General features: G+C 32.1%; 1 protein-coding gene across 1 annotated transcript in view; it reads right to left on the bottom strand.

Moving 5' to 3' along the window:
- Positions 1-17314, bottom strand: part of Gfrl (Glial cell line-derived neurotrophic family receptor-like) — a 498063-nt gene extending 480749 nt beyond the window's left edge. The window contains 1 exon segment of the mRNA XM_074173921.1: positions 16461-17314. Coding sequence (XP_074030022.1) covers positions 16461-16614 — 154 coding nt within the window. The 5' untranslated portion in view covers positions 16615-17314.
- Between the last annotated feature and the right edge of the window lie 1136 nt (positions 17315-18450).

Here is an 18450-nt window from a genome sequence, read left to right as displayed (position 1 = left end):
AAATGAAATCGAAAAAACATCGGATTCACAAACCGTTCACACTTCTCTCGAAGACCCTGTCTTTCAAATTCCCATTTCAGAAAGACCAGTTAAAAGATATAAAAATCAAATAATTGTAGCTATTGGTGACATAGAAAAACCTAAATGTAGAATAGAAAATGTATTCGAGAATTTGCGGTCTTATATCACCATACCCTCTAAAAATCTGAGCGAGAATATTGTTAAACTCATTAAAGAGTATATCGATCCAAAAAAACATTTGCCTTTCATTTTAAAAACCCAGCAGTCTCACAAATGTTCAATACAACAATCCAAAATTTACTCAAGAATTCTTCATTCAAAATTGTTCATTGTCCAACATTCTTAGAGGATGTAGAAACATTGAAAGAACAGAAAGAGGAACTTAAAACATTGAGAAAACATGCCATATAGGTATAAATGAAATGAGGACATCCCTCAGTTCATGATTTTATTGGCCAAAAACGGTAGAAGATATACAAAATTATATTAATAATGGCGAAACATGTCAGAAAAACAAATACGATCGGAATCCCCCTATAATTAAATTCAACCTATTACCTACAACGTCTAAGCCATTTGAGCATGTTCACATAGATACATCCAAAATTTCAAATGAAACTTTTTCAACAATTATCGACACATTTTCACGATACGGTCAGGCATATCCATTAAAATCCTTAACCGGAGTTTTGGTAGTCGAAAATCTACTCAATTTTATTACCCATCACGGTTTACCACTCAAAATAACCGCTGATTCAGGCACCGAATTCAAAAATAAAGATCTAGAAATTTTTTTAAAATTTATAACATTGAGCTGCATTACACAACTTAAAAAACAGTAATTCTAATTCACCAGTTGAAAGATTTCATTCATCACTGATTGAGCATTATCGATGCTTAAAGGAAGAAGGAAAATCGTTCACACCTGAACAGCTGATGAAAAGAGCTGTCCTTGGCTATAATAATTCAATACATAGTGTTACCAAATTTACACCTTTCGAAGTAATTGAAGGTCATATTAATAACACAGACCCATTTGATTTAGATGATCGTATAACTGTTTCCGATTACGTTCAAAAACACAAAGAAAATGTCAAAAAACTGTATCAATCTATTCAAAATTCCAACCAAATCACTAAAGAAAAAGTCATTGAAAACAGAAATACCCAACGAAATGAATCCCCAAAGTTTGCAAATCAACAAGTTGCGTATATTAGAACAAAGGCGCGAAATAAAGATCGACCGAAATTTAAGAAAACTGAAATTATTGAAGAGACCGATATAAAACTTAAAACAAATAAAGGCACCTACCACAAAACAATAGCCAGAAAACCAGAAATTTCAAAAAAACTATTGTTACAGGGAGTAAAAGAACATGAAGATACACGTATTGGTACCGCTATACCTTTTACTTCACGTGCTACGAGTCCAAAGTGACGATATTCAATTAACCCCTATAACCAACCCCATCCTTCCCATACAGCTGGGAAATGCAAGAATTAAATACAGCAAACATAAATTTTTATATTACATACAACTTAGCTCTATAATAAAACAATTAAACAAACTAGACGACTACTTCCAAATAATCAAAAATAATTTTGATAAGGAAATTAATAACCCAATTTCCTGTCATAGATTAGCATACAGCCTGTTAGTCAGAACCGAGTATCTTATTGATATGACAAAAAAGAAATTAGAAAACCTCCAACCCTATATCCGTATTAAAAGAGGTATGATAAATGTTATTGGAAAAATCGAAAATTGGTTATTCGGTACTCTTGATGTTGACGATGGTAAACGATACGACCAAAGTATCGCTATATTAGACCGTAACCAAGAAAATATGATTAATGAGGTAAACATGCAAATCTCTGTCCAAAGAATTAATCAATCACTATAATAAAACTATCCAAATTTTGAATTCAAATCAAGAAAAATTAGAAAACAGTCTAAAAACATTTCAAGTTGCAGTTCAAAAAACCATTGGCGACCTGACGAATCACATTAGTTTTCAAGGAATTGTTTCACAAATAACCCTTGACTGCCAAAATATGATTACTTTTATCGATAATCTAGAAGATTCACATTTGCGAAGTTAAATACCTTACATAATTCAATAATACCTAGTTCTGAACTGAAAGAAATAATAAATTATTTAAGAAACATCTACTCTGATTAAAAAAATCCCGAAATTTGAAATTATGTTGACATATTATCAATTTTCCGGTGCACAAGTAAGTTTTTCGAATGACAGAATAATTTTCGCAATACACCTTCCTATTGTCGGAAACGAAGTTCTTACATTTTTCCACCTTTATCCTATCATCCAAAATCACAGTATTTTTATCCCAAAATACCCATATTTGGCACGAGCAAACCACAATATCCAGTTCGAAGTCAGTCCATGCCCAGTATTAGAGAAAACGTATTACTGTCCAGAAGATTACTTTTCCGAAGACCAATGCACATCCCACCTGATCGAAGGCAAAGTCGCCGATAATTGTCAGCCTCTTCCAATCAATGTGGCAGAGTCGATTATCGAACAAATCACTCAAGAAGAAATAGTGAATAGTAAGAAGGATATTCTTCGTGTATTTATATTTTCGCCACTGTTTTTTTCCCAAATTCGAATTATGAATTGCTTTGAATACCCAACACATGTTTATTCAAAATAGGAAATTTGTATCAAGAATGCAAATAAAATAACTCTCTTTAGCTATGCTTGAAAAATCAGGTGACTTTTTATAATGGCACTTTCTCTCTCTCGTCATAAAATGATTCTCTTGTCATATCTCGTCTCGACAAAAATGACCCAAACTCCTGTTTTGTCAAGAAATGATATTTCACGAAAAATATCCCCCCTCTTCCCTTGCAAGGGGAGATAAAAAAAGAAACAAAAAGTTCTTATATTGGAGGCAATGCTATTCTCAAAAATCGTCGTTCACTAATAGTTAGGGACATGACTCTCTCAGATACTGTCATCTGTTTCTTCTCAGCAATAGATATTGGCCGAATGTACTGCGAATATTTCACTTTATTGACGACAGCACTATTTTCTCTTCTTTCCAGTTGGATGCACGAATATTAGCTGTCAAAGAACAATTTCGTCTAAACTGATTGCTACGGAATTCTAGACATCAATTTTTCATGTTAATCTTGACACATCATCTGCATCAATTGCAATAATCGTATGTAGGTATCTTGGTATCTTTCGAATGGCACAATTCCGCCCGGTTCCCTGTGAAGTTGACGTCACCAAGATGCATTTGTGGATAAGGTATCCGCGGTAGTTACCTGACTCAAATACAAGTAGAAATCAGAATTTCGACGTTATCTTGAAACTCTTTGAATTTAACAATGCAATACATTTTGATAATGTCATTTGTCACTGTCAAAATGTTTCCCAATATGAAATAATTTTTGAATGGTAGAAGTGGAATGCTCGTCCTCACCGTTTCTTTCCCGCTTACAGAACATAAATAATGCACCAACCGATCCCGTGTAATATCGAGATTGAAAGTAGTCTATGACTAGGTACTTCCCGTTATTGTGGCTTTTTCTTGTCTTTACTAGACAAAATATCGATAATAGCTGACCGTCACGACTTCTTGCAGATAGATATAAAGATAATTTGCTTCCTTTCATACAAAATTTGATGTCAAAAGTCCCCAAAATTCATTTTGCTACAACAAGATGAAACGAATTTTACTTGTCTTATATGATTCGAAATCTATGGAAAAACAAATAAAATCAGAATGAATAGTTAAGCAGTGAAACGTGAATTGAAAATACAATAAAAAAAATAAAATAATCAAGATGAAAAACTAAAACAATGACAGAGTGAAAAAAAAAAGTGAAAATCAAGAAAATCAAAAAAAGAGATTTCAAACCAAGTTCACGACGTTTCGATTGCTAGACATTAGAATGTTTACAATAATGGCATAAAAAAATTCTGGGTGTCATTATTTCTCGTCTGTTGTACAGAATGTTTCCCAAAGAAATAAATACATTTAAGTTAAACAGTAATTTAAAGATTTGAAATAATTATGAAATTTGAAAATATTTTTACAAACACTTACATAGTAACATATATATTTACAGAGTGAAATAGAAAAAATAGACAGCAAAATTCAATTTTCGACAAGTGAATGTATTATATATCTCTATGTCATATGCAAGTTTCTTTTTATTATCTTTTTTATCAGTTCGTGGGAGTTTATACGGTTGATATAGATTTTGTATATTTCTGGTAATTCATTATACATTCTAACGCCAAGGTAAGTATACGTTCTTTGTCCTATTTGTTTTCTGGCGAGATTTGTTTTCACGACTTCCCTTGATTTAATGCGAGTATTGTATGCTGGAGTATTTGTTCTGCTGGAGTATTTGTTTGTTTTTATAAGTATAGATTATCACATTGTATATGTATATCTGTCTCAAGTCGAATACCTTTGTTTCTTCGAACAAGTCATTGGAAGAATATGTATATACTTTATTATAAATTATTTTAAGATTTAGTTTTTGTAGAACATCTAAATTTTTCAAGTGTACTCTTGTTACTGAGCCCCAAAGACAAGATAACGTACCTCAAGCGTGATTCTACCAGTGCATGATATAATATTTTGAAGTGAGTAATATCTAATATCTTTTAGCTGGGATGATTCTGCAACCATTTTAGGAATCACACGTTAAAAGGTAAAACCTCGTTAGTCCTCTGCTCGCACAAGTTTCTCAACTTCTGAGAGTTGTCGTTCGTATGGGGGCGATAGCTGATTAACGGAAAAACAGATTTTGAACAGATTGTTCTTAAACTTAGTGTGTATTTGGATTTTTTGAGTGTTTTTGATCGGATATAGTGTTTGGTAGTTTGGCAGTTTGCTTTCGTAACTAGTAAATGGAACAAAATTGGTCTTTTCGAGGTTGATTATGAGGTTTTTGTGTTGAAACCAATCAAATATATTGATAAGATCTTTTTCTGTCACCTTCTTTAGATCATCACATGTTTCAGCGGTACATAAAATAGCTGTCAGCAAACCTTATTATTTTCCATTTGTTTCTAATGAGAATATATCGTTGATATACAGAGAATAGATATCTGTTTAAAAATCTGTTTTCTGTTTCTCGTAGATTTATTTATTTATTCATTTATAGAAAGACTGTAACTTATTCGTCTATATATTACTGAATGAATGCGAATGAACATTATAATAATTCCTTGTTTCGAAACTGCGATTATAAATTGATATTTTCCGAACCTAGAAAGACTAAGGGAAATTCAGGAGAATAAAAAAATCGCCAATATCAGTTATTATGTTCATCGAATCTGATTCAACAGAGTCAATCGCAATTATTTTCACTCCGTTCTGAGGTGATATGAATTTCAATGAATAGCACATTGATCAAAAAGCGTGATTTGACATTGTTCCATTTACAGCATGAAGGGTGCTTTCTATTGTTAAACCTATGTTTCTCATCCTTACAACCGATTAACAATACTCAATTCCGAATGGTTTCGATCCAATGAGAAAATTCATCGATCACAATTAGAACAGACACCCGCATTCTATCCGAACAGACCACTAGCTGGCAATTTATCTTCCTTGGAGGCTTCTTCTGCCGTTAATCAAGCGAGTGTTCGTCTTATTCACGTGTTCTATCTCCCCTTCTACTAACAATACCGATGGATTGGCGATATTTATGACAATGATAAGTTCAATCACACAGAAAATTGACTATTTTTCATGCCGGTGTAGACACTTCTCATATCGTGTTTCATTTTCGAGTGTGAAGGGTGTCACCATACACTTGAGGAAGTCAGACACCCCTTGGAGAATGCTCTAGTTCGTGTTGAAGAGTGTCTAGATGAGAATGAGAGTTTGTTGAATGTGCAGTATATGGGGAGATTTTGAAGTTTGGAAATATTTCTTTTCTGAACTTCAAGTCCATCTCTATATAAATATTCCAACAAGACTGATATTTCTCGAACAATTATCTCTCGCAACTAGTCTATACAGTGGAGTTTGAAAAATGTTTTTCAAAAAAATTACTTTTCAAGCTAATAAAACAAAATTCATAGACATAATAATCATTCAACAATGATGTACAATTGACACAAACAATGAAAAACATAATTTTTTTTGTATGATAGTGATAAAATAAGTCTTTACACATAGGTATAGTCGAAGTGAATGATGTTGGGCATCCTTGAAGTTGGCGGCACTCTCATAGGCCAAAAAAACTAATACATGGAAATGTACCGGCTACGAAATAGTTCACGTGGACTGTAGAATTGGCAGTTCGCATTAGATAATTTTTACTAACCGAGTTTTATGATTGGCTGAAGAGTCATAAAATCGCCATCGTGTTCAGTTCAGAAACTGATCGCTATTTGAGTGTTGAAATTCAAAATTGGTGCAGTTATAATCACCTTGAATTTTTGTTATCTGTTCAAACTGTGGCGTCCTTGGACAAGTACTAATAGTAATAACGGGTGTGATAACTACGCAGACTTTTTCCAGTGTAGTGATTCCAATAGCGATGGTGAAAAATGCGAAAAAGAGATACCAGTTAACAGGATTCGAATGATACAGGATTACCGAAACCTTTAGATGTTCATCTCACAAAAAACCAAAAAACAATATACGGCTGTTACAAAAACAATGAGTTTCCTACAACTGAAATCAAAAGAAAGAAATTGAATACTTCTGGCCATAACGTGAGCTGCTGTGACAAAACTCCTCAGAATTGAATGAAGAAACTGGGATTTGGATTTGGAAACAAACGTCAAGCACTTATGAAAAGCAGAAGAATAGTGAAATTGTGTAACAAATACTTGGAACAAATAACTAAATATAGACAGAACAATAGTAATTTTTTTATTTGGACGAAACTTGGTACGACACTCACGACACAGTTACGAAAGGGTTGACTGATGGTTCGAGAATGTGTACACCTAACATGTCTGCAAACAAAAGATCACAATTAATTTTGCATTACGGATGAAGTAAAGGATGGGTTCCGAATTTTTGGAAAGAAACTTGAGGACTGCAATGTTGACTATCAGAAGAACATGGAAACTAATATTTTCGAGCAATGGTTTGAAAACACATTCATCCCAAATTTGGATGCGAATAGTGTAATAGTTCTTGACAACTCTACCTATCATTCGCGACAGCTCATCAAAGTACCCAATGAACATTCTGGGAGAGATGAAATACAAATTTCATAAATTGTATTTCATTTTACAATGAAATACAATTTATATTTTGAATAATACTATACCAAAACCAAGTATTTGAAGTTTTACAGTATGGACATACCATACTCAGACTTTTCACCTATTTTTGTGTTTTCAATCAATTAAAAAGTAATTTTATTTGAAAAAGACTATACAAAATACTATACAAAACAAAATAGTTTGTGAATATTCAATCCGCACGTAAATATTTCCCATGATATTGAATCTCAAAAAATTCTGATATTATGATATTTTTGTCATCATACTGATTGAGTGAAAAGTCACATAATTTGTTTTGAACTGATGATTACTTTTCAGATCATTTTCCTTCTACGAAATATATATATTTACTGTCGTTGAATGTTGAATGTTTTTTATGCGAACAGCAGGCCAATTATCTTACAATTGAGCGAATCGACAGAAAACAGTAAACAACCTTCGAACTCGTGATTGAAAGTCATTCCCGCACATTCATGACAAACGTGTCTTCAGGGATCGAGAATCCTATCCTACATGCTTCGATCAAAAATACCTGAATTTCCTCAATCGGCGAGGGTGTCGTTATTGCTTCTTTCGTTCCGTTGCAAGCGTGCTAATATCGAATGAATATCGCCTTGAATATTGAGAGCTGTGTTTGTTCAGACTATCATTGGACTAAGACGTCGAATTGAAAACGAACCATTCAGTTAGATTTCTTAGACGTTATTAATCACCATAGTCGGCTAATAGTGGCGTCGAATAATTTTTCTTTCACGATACCTGAATTTTCTTCATTCATTTCATTGATATGCTTTCATTTTTCTATATTTATCAAAGTTTATTATGCATTAGTATATTCTGCATTATCATTTCACATTATGTTATAGGGAATTGCTACCGAAATGAATAGGATATTTACTACACAAAAACAGATTGTTACATTGATGTTCAACATCATGACACGTGATTTTTGCAGGGAAATATTCAAAAGTAAAAAGATTTTGAGAGTCTGCTGCGTTTACATATATGAATGTTGCTTGCACATTAAAAAAGTGAAAATGAGCTGAAGAAAAACAAGTACCACCATCAATATTGCACAGGAAACGCTACCATTTCAATAACTCACAGTACACCCGCATTTGAAAAATATTTTGAGGGCTTGTAGACCAGCATAAGATGTATTAAGCATATGAGTATCACAGACCTGAAGGCCTGTAATACTCTTGAATTCAAAAAATCACTGAAAGATTTCTTACTGGCTAAAGGTTATTATATATTACAAGAATGTATCGATGATTGCATTTTTGTGGATATCTATGTGTGAATAATCTCATTCTTTTATATTTTGATTTTATATTTATATACTTGTACATCTATGCGTATTTTACATTTTTACATTTTTATTTCAACAAGTATATATATATATAAATATATATATATATATATATATATATATATATATATACTTGTTGAAATATATATATATATATATATATATATATATATATATATATATATATATATATATATATATATATATATATATATATATATATTTACCATATAATTTCTGTCAGACCGTTATTCACCTCGTGTGTGCAGGATTCAAATGAACTAGTCTGAGGTTAGAACTTTGAAATATTATGACAGAGTGACTTCTGACAAGTGATAGATAACTTAAAATTTCCACTAGGAGTACCAAGTGTACTCTAGTTGATAATGTTAAATTTATGTTTGGTTCAAAAAATTTTATGATTGGATTAAAATTGAGATTTGGTATACAATGGAATTGTTCGAATTGATATTGTTCTTGTGAAAGTTCTTGTCTAGATCCAATAAGTAGGAATAAATTTCAGTTAAGTGATATTATCTGTTCTTTTGTTCATACAATTGTTATTTTTAAAAATGTAAGACATTTCTAGATAGTTTGGAAGTTATCTCCTTAATGAAGGGTAAGGTTTTGGAAATATATTGGACTAGGGCATCACTAGTTATATTGCCATTGATAGAGTGGGTATTTGAATTGGTTGTCAAATTAAGGTTTTCTTGATGTGTATTGAACAACATATTATTTATCAACCGAATGGGATTTAGATAGAAATTTAGATAAAAAATTTTTATTTAAAATTGAAATCGAATCCGAAATGGATAAAGAACATTTCTAACATACCCATACCTGATGAGGTATTGAAGTTTCTGACATTATAGGCCTCTAATTCAGTATTGAATCATTAGTAGGCAAGGACATTCCTATCAAGAACATTTCAGCTGATGCAGATTATATTATGTCGAATATTCTAGACCAGTCTCAGAGAAATATCACTATGGCAAGGGCTTCAAACGTTATTACGAATCATATCCATAACACATCACATCATTCAACGGTGTTTCGAAATTTATTATTAAAGTCAAAAATATTCTTGTAAGAAAATCCAAATTTATTCTTATCCTCATCAGACAAACGTAATATAACAGTTGTTATGAAAGAAGAACAGTATATAAATCTGTCAAATGAGATCATCCTCAATAACACATCATATACAGAATTAAACAAAGATCCAACAACCTCCAAAGAAAATGCAATGCCTCCATTCAAGAATTAAAAGATAGTAATTACATTGATGAAACAACAAAAAAGAAACTTACTCGCTATAATGGTATCGCTCCAAGTTTCTATGCTTTGCCCAAAATACATAAACCCACACTATCGGTGAGACCAATCGTAGCCTCTATAGGTGCACCTACTGCTTCCCTTCAACAAGTATATGATTATGACAAAGCAAAGCATATGATTATGACAATGAGTACAATATAAAGGATTCATTTGAAGTAACAGAAAAATAAGCGAAACATAAGTGGAACCACCTATGTTTCGCTTGCGTTTACGCAGCTATTTTTATCTAATACTTTCTTGGCTTTTTCTCATTTTGTCTTCAATCGAGGACCGCCTGCCCGGTACTGACGATGCCCAATAGGCTGAAACAGCTGTATACCAGTGGCTCTTAAATTGAAATCAATATGGGAATGATCAAAAAGTACTAATCTATTTATCTTTTGATTTTCATGGAATTATTTTCCAGCAGCTTGACTGCATTAATTTTTCTCGATTTCATATATATATATATATATATATATATATATATATATATATATATATATATATATATATATATATATATATATATATATATATATATATATATATATATATAGTGTCACCATTAAAGTGCACACCATATGGGAAACTTTTTTTTCGAAAAGTTTCAATGAAGTTTAACTTCGGCACTTGTTTGTGCTTTGAATTCAACTCAAAATGATGCGGCCAACTGCGACCCACTGACGTTCAGTGATTGTCAAATTCAACTTTAAAAAAAAAATTGAGAAAGTGCATTTCTAGATCGAATTTAACAAAAAGTTACTTGAAAAAGTTGTGTCTACGGCAATTTTATATCCATATGCCAAATTTTATGCAACTAGGATAAAGTTAATGTTTTGCTCATTTTTGACAGATATCCCCTTTATTTAAAAAAACAAGTTCGGTTAATTATCATCAATTCATGTATACATAACAAACTCATCATGGAGTTCAACTTTACTTACTTATACGGACATTTTCATAGAGAAATTAAAAATTTGGTATAAAAATTTTAACACGCAAAGTTTCAATCACTTGGCTATTTTCTTAAACAAACGTCAGTACCTTCAATTTTGAAAAAGCAGACACAACTCAAAAACTGCAATGAGTATTAATAAAATTACTAGAGTTGAAATTACATTAAGATTTCAATATTCTTAATTTACAGATTAATTATAAACACTAACGACGGCGGTAAGGATGCTTAATCACGTTGAATAAAATTTTTAAGTAGGTCTTGACAAACAAACTGCATGTTATGGTGTTGTCAAGTTATTGATTTACTTGTCAAATTTTTAACAGTTATTATTGCAATTATGTTGTCTCTTCAGGAAAGAATAGAAATAGTTTCAATACCTATGTGGTGAGAATACACCATACAGGCAAGTAGCTAACATTTTAATGAAGGGCATCCAGGAAAAAATGTTCAACATACTACTGTATCAAGGATAATGTCGAAATTCAGAGGCACAGGATCCGTAGCAAATCAATTCAAGAAAAAGCACACTCCTAGTAAATATGATGAGGAGGCCCAACTTAACATTTGTTTAAAAGTCATGGAACACGGGCAAACGAGCATAACCGATATTATAAAAAAGACCGATTAGAAAAATGTAATTGAAGAATAAATTTTGGCCTTACAAGCCAAAACTTATCAACACATTAAAAGAACGAGATTTTGATGTCCGTTTGGGGTTTTCATTTTGGTTTCAAGGAGAGAGAAAAAAAAGTAAAGTTTCCGTATAAAATTTTATGGACAGATGAGGCAACGTTCTCTTCAAATGGAACGGTAAGTTCTCAAAATTACCGATGGTGGGCCCAAGAAAATCCCAATTTCACAGTTGGAAGTGGTGATCAATATTCCTTTAAAACTAATGTATAGTGTGGGATACTTTACGACCAAATAATTGGGCCATTTTTCTTTAGGGAAAATTTATCATCCATCGGTTATCTCAACCTTCTAAATAATGAGGTTAGTGATGTTTTAGATAATATGCCATTAAATAATAAATACGACCTATGGTATCAGCTTGATGGCGCACCAATACATCACACGGTTGCTGTGGAATAGTCTCTCCAACAGATGTTCAGAGGCAAAGTTATTGGACGTAATTGGGAACATTATTGGCCACCTAGATCACCCGATTTCACGCCTTTAGACTTTTTCTTGTGGGGTTACTTGAAACTAAAAGTGTACCGAAGTAGACCATTTACTGACATACAACATCTGGAAAATACCATTGGCGAGTGCTGTGAAAATATAAAACCACGATTTATTACAGATGTCAGTAGAAGGACCATAATTTGTATTGAACGTGGAGGACGACATACTAAAATGTAGTCTATAAATGTTTGACAACCTCATTTAGAACAATAAGTAATTTTTTGTACCCATTTGTATTTTCTATAATTACTGTTGTTTTATCTATCGAAATTATTTGCATTTTTTTTAGTTGCCTCTGCTTTTTCGAAATCAAAGGTTTGTTTCAGAAAATAGCCAAGTGATTGAAACTTTGCACCAGTCATGTTAAAATTTTTATAGCACATTTTTAATTTCTCTCTAAAAATGTCCGTATGAGTAAAAATGTATTAGAAAAGTTCATAAAGAGTTTGTTATGTATACATGAATTGATGACAATTAACCGAACTTGTTTTTTAAAATAAAGGGGATATCTGTCAAAAATAAGCAGAACGTTAACTTTATCCTAGTTGCATAAAATTTGGCATATGGATATAAAATTGCCGTAGACACAACTTTTTTGAGTAACTTTTTGTTAAATTCGATCTAGAAATGCACTTTTCAAATTTTTTCCAAAAAAAAAGTTGAATTTTACAAACACTGAACGTCAGTGGGTCGCAGTTGGCCGCATCATTTTAAGTTAAATTTAAAGCACGAACAAGTGCCGAAGTTAAACTTCATTGAAACTTTTCGAAAAAAAAGTTTCCCATATGATGCGCACTCTAATGGTGACACTGTATATATATATATATATATATATATATATATATATATATATATAATATATATATATATATATATATATATATATATATATATATATATATATATATATATATATATGCATATATATATATATATATATATATATATACATATGTTATATTTAATGTATATTTACACGTTTCTTCACATATTTATTATCAAATCTGCATTAACAATTCAAATTGTATAAAAACTTTTGTTTTTTGTTGATTATGACCACTTTGGATAATCATTTCATGAGTATAAATTGACATGTTCGATACCATGTAGTTAGTCTATGAATGAACTTCTTTCTTTCATTTCTACTTACGAGTATACCTAGAACCTTGACATCCGTAGTTGATTACTGTCTTTGGACCTGTGATCTAAGACTTAGACTTGAAAATGGTGTAATGACCGAAACTAGTCAACAAATATAAAACTATCTTGAAAAATGGACAAACGTGTGTCTGTAAAGTGTATCCTCAGTGAACATGAATTTCCACAAAATAAACAAGTCGTCAATCAAAGAAGTACGAATGAATGGTTATAAACACTTTTCTACTCTCTATTTCCTTCAATAACCGATTACTTTGGTACCCAAGAAGTTGATTTTCCTGCCTGTGCTTCATCGTTATCCTTGCTATTCTCCAATAGCTAGTCATTACTTTTAGGACGTGGCTGTCAACCATGTCGTTTGAATGGTATTCTGTTATGTGAATGAAAATATTTATACTTCTTTTTCGTTAATTTGTTTTGTGATATTTTTGAATCACATATCTATCATTTCTCTTAGAATGATGGCGTCTTTCTGAATTATTTTGATGAGGTGGTTGATTTTACGAAACTCACTTCTGGTGGATTGAATGTACTTATTATTTGAAAACCGTAAGCAGCGAAAAAGAAAAGCAGAGATAAGCGAAAGTACTTGAATGACCCATAGTCATCTTTCAAAGAAATTAGTTCAGGCCTCACCAGATAACGATTGTGGATACTAACAATCGAAACGTCGTGAAGTAACCTAACTTGAAATCTCCTAACTTTTTATTTTTTTATTCTTATTGTTTTTTCAATTGTTCCATTTTCACTCGTATTTCATTTCAGGTTTTTTTTTGCTCTGAATATAATTTCAATTTTCAGCTATTCATTTTTAATCTTTTTTTTTTTGTTAGTTCTTTCAGGGATTCCAAATCATTCAATATAATATCAGACAATGGAAGTCCGAACTAATGAAATTCATCATGAAACGTCTTCAAGGATTCTCATTTTTTTTATAATTCTCTTTCTATGAATATGTTATACCTTATAGTTATTCTCAACTAAAAAATAGGATATTCATATTTTTTTCTACAGATTGATTTTTCCGCCCCGTCAGAATATCAGTCCAATTGATGAATATATAAGATGAAGTACCGAATCGACGGTCAAAGTGACTCATGGAGCCAAAACATTTTCATTCAAAATATACATTAACTCTGTTTCCTCTTCGTTTTATTGCTTCCGCAGTTCCAGAGTTTTCGAACAAACACAATATCGACTGAGATCATGTTCATAACAGGAGATTCTATTTTTATAGTCGGTTTTATGTATATTTTCTTCTGATGGCCAATCTGTTGTCACTTATCACTACATTTCAGTGGAAGTTATTGACGTCAATTACTGGTTTCGATGAATTTTTGTTCATATTTGGATATTATTTTCTCATCAATATTAATACCTGAAATTTTCAGTAGACAACAAAAACAATTCTTGTGTTTCATGTAACGTGCATACTTTTACTGACATAATATTTTCTATTCCAGGAAAGGGAATGGATGAATAAAAATGATTGAAATTTGCTTGGTACTGTTAATTTATGTAGATGAAATATATTTTGTTTTTCTAACATATACCAGGTATCAGGTTTTTCCTGAGAACTGCTCATAATTTCATTTTGCATTTCGTTATCATGTAGAAGATAATCCTCGTGGGTTATTAGATATGCATTCATTTCAGCTCGTTATTCAGAGATGGCAGATTTTTTCATATTCCTAACAGAATCTTAAGCGACTCTGCTTTTTCTTCAAACTAGAACATTGTTGAGATAGAGTTTGACATATCGTGCAGCAATTTGTTGTATAAAGGCTCGCTCATATTTGAAATTCGAACTTTTTCCACCTAGGAATTGATATTCATATTGAATGGGGTAGAATATCGAGGTCAAATAGAATTACATGAGAAACAATGATTTTCAGTAATTTCATGAAGAAAACCTCGTCGCCGAGAGAGCACTACCAACTTTTTGGAAACTAGAAAGATAGGTCTTTTGATGGGTGTTTCGATTCTATATTCAAAATTTTTTTCAAATCGAAAAAACTGTTCCCGAGTAAGAATCTGTGAATGAATGATATCATAGTTTTTAGTATACGAAAATAATCCCAGTCTATTCCAATGGATGTGAAAATGGTAACCATTCACTTTCTGGAATGATCTTGGAGTAATTTCGTGGCAATCACTTCTTTTTTTCATCCACGAATTCTGAAATCGATGGCGGTTGTGTATTGTGCACTGCAGCTGTAACTTTCCCTCTAAAAAACATCTAGACGCATCATATCTGGTGATCTAGTAGGCTTCCTTGAGAAACTACATCTACCCATCTACTGGTTTGGATATTTGACAATACTGGATGTATTTTCGACTGGCGTTACGTTTCAGCAAGATGAGATACCTCCCCATCATAACAGGCTTGTTCAAAAGTGGATGGATGACAATCATTCAAACCAGTTGATAGGTAAACGTGATTCCTTAGAACCCACCAGATTACATGATATGACGTCATTATATTTTTCGTGGGGATTCCTGAAATCTAAAATATCTGTGACACAGCCGCAGTCGTAACAACTGAGAACCTCTCATTCATAACGAAATTACCCTAGACGTATTCCAACATTTTGAACATTCATTGGAATAAACTGGAGTAAGCTTCAAATAGAGTTATTCAGAATTCCGAATGTAAAATGTTCATTTCGTGATGTAAAATGTCTCCTAATTTTGAAACTTAATATCAAATCGATCTGAAAGTAAGTTGACAATATCGCACGTTCAGTCAAAACTACCAGTATAGGTACAGAAAAAAGAATTGAGTTATGCAAAAATTTGATTCTATTCTTTGTATTCTACGGTGTAACCGTATTCAAGTCAAGTTACGACCATCGTTATCACTCGGAGAAAAATTTGTGGAGGATAAGAAGTGAGTACTCCTTCCTACACATGTAGTTATCACTTATGTGAATGTTCCCCTATCAAAGTGAAAGTTTATTGATATTAGTGTGAATGTTTATTGCGAGTCCATTTCAATCAAATGTCTCGTTTTGGTCATATTTCAGGCTCAATTCAGAATTGTGTAGATGAAACATGAGTTTTTATTTCAATTCCATAATTAATTCAACACATAGATGAGAAGTTATAGTGATAGTTATTTTTGACAAGTGGAGAAATAATTTTTCAGAAGAAAACATCAATGATAAAATTGTTTCATGACAATTTTGTTAAGAGAAATTCACTTTTCAGATATAATCCACTGATACCATATATAATAAGATCTGCTCTTCAACAGTACTCACCTGGACGTCCTGTAACAAAAGCTTCCGTTGGTGGATAAGAAGTTGTAGAAGGCTGTGGTGAAGGCAAGTCACAGCATTCTCGATCTGGAAATTCGCTGCCAGCCACCCACCTTTGTAAGGCCAGCAGCCACAATATAAGTCCAACTGCGCACATACCATTTGCCACTATGGAAAGCCTTCAAAATTTTCACATTTCCATGAATAACTCAGTTCGATGACAAATCTTTTCTTGTTCACTTTTGTCTATTTATCCTAAATTTTCCACAATGAGAATCACAGATCGATAAAAGCTGGTGATAATACAGAACAGAATTATATCATGATAGCAAGGAAATGGCAACAAATAATTTGATGAGTTCGATTCCATTGACAACCACAACATGTATTAGATCAGACCTTGGTGAGGTGGGAAAACCGCTCATTGGTAACAGGACTAATTTATGATACTATCTACATGTTTCCACTATTGGGGATTAGCATTTCGATTTCAATGAAAACTGCATGAGTGAAATTCAATTCATCTATCATTAACAGAAAAAAATATGCATAATTGATGACCAACGTGGGAGTTGTTGATGCATAGTCCAAAATTGTATCACCGTAGATTTTATAGTGAAAATTTTGGTGGAATCTGTTTGTTGAAATCATGTTAAATTTTGAATCCATGACGAAATGAACCAGTGACACTAACATGAATTTGAATTAGTATCCAAGTTGTCAAATATATCATTTGACTACCCTTAATTGGGGTTTTTCATAAATATCAAGCATTTAAGATTATTCTGGATCTTGAATGTCCAAAATGAAATGTGAGTACTTTCGATAAATAATATTGATTAGGTCATTCCAATGCTTTTCAGTTTTCCTTGAGGTTAGGGTTCCCCATAAATGAGATAGAAACAAACAATATTCATGAGACTCTTGGAAAATTAATTAATATGGTACAACTGGGAAACAAAACAATTATATCTTGAAAAAATATACTTTTTTTTTAATTTGAATTGAATTTATGGCTATGATCAACTAACTAAAAGGATATGTTCACATACTGTCTTCGTGACAATAGCAAATTTTTTCTCAGATAATGTAATGTTACGAGAGAAATAGGTGCTTCATCTGGTAATGTTTTATAAAACGGTGGATCGTTCTCAAGAATAATACCCATTATGAACTCTTACCGAATATTTTTGGCAAAAATTGGATAGGAAAAGTAGTGGTTTCGAAATAAATTTTACCTTCAGAGGATTTCTCTGTTCATGTTGAAGTATGTTTCGGAAGGGTATGTTCTTTCAGTTTTTATCTGAGAGAATTTTCTGTTTATCTAAACAAACAGGGCGTGTCAACGAAAACTTGATCCCCTCGTAAGTCAGAAACGGAAGTGTAATCGAAAATTTCAAGAAACACGTCAATTTTTCATCACTAAGGGGACCAATTCTGATATGGAAATCATACCCGAAACTTCACCCCTATTTCCTTCAATAACATGGGGCGTCGGGTAATACATCATTTGAAAGGTTTTTCCAAACTTAAGAAAAAACAGAAAATTCTCTGTCGCTCATTTTATTGAGGAAATCAACAAAAGTAATATCAATGGTAACATAATCAACGGATAAAGTGTTCAAAATGACCTCCATCTAGTTCCATACAATATTACAGTCTACTTTCGAAAGAGTTCCTTACATTATTGAAGATGTCCGGAGTCAAAAATCGGCATTACCGAAGAATTCTCTGTTCCAGGTCTTCTGGATATATAGAATGTATTTAATTAGTAGCAAAAGTTTGGAAATGGACGACACTGTTAGTTTTTTTTCTGCACTGGTAATTTTTGTTGAATCTAGTTCTTCCAGAAGAAAAAGTAAATAGTTGGCCACTGTCACTTCTTCACGAATTATTATTCAGTGATCCTTGTTCACTGTGTTTCAACATGGTTTATTCTAATGAAGAAAGAATAGAAATTGTTGCAACCTATTATCGAAATAATAAATGTGCT

Source organism: Leptinotarsa decemlineata, unplaced genomic scaffold (assembly GCF_025532065.1).
Source record: "Leptinotarsa decemlineata unplaced genomic scaffold, Ldec_3_MD MMD2_tig00000505_RagTag_RagTag, whole genome shotgun sequence".
NCBI lineage: Eukaryota > Metazoa > Arthropoda > Insecta > Coleoptera > Chrysomelidae > Leptinotarsa > Leptinotarsa decemlineata.
The sequence above is the reverse complement of the archived record's forward strand: the minus strand, read 5'-3'. Positions and strand labels throughout refer to the sequence as shown.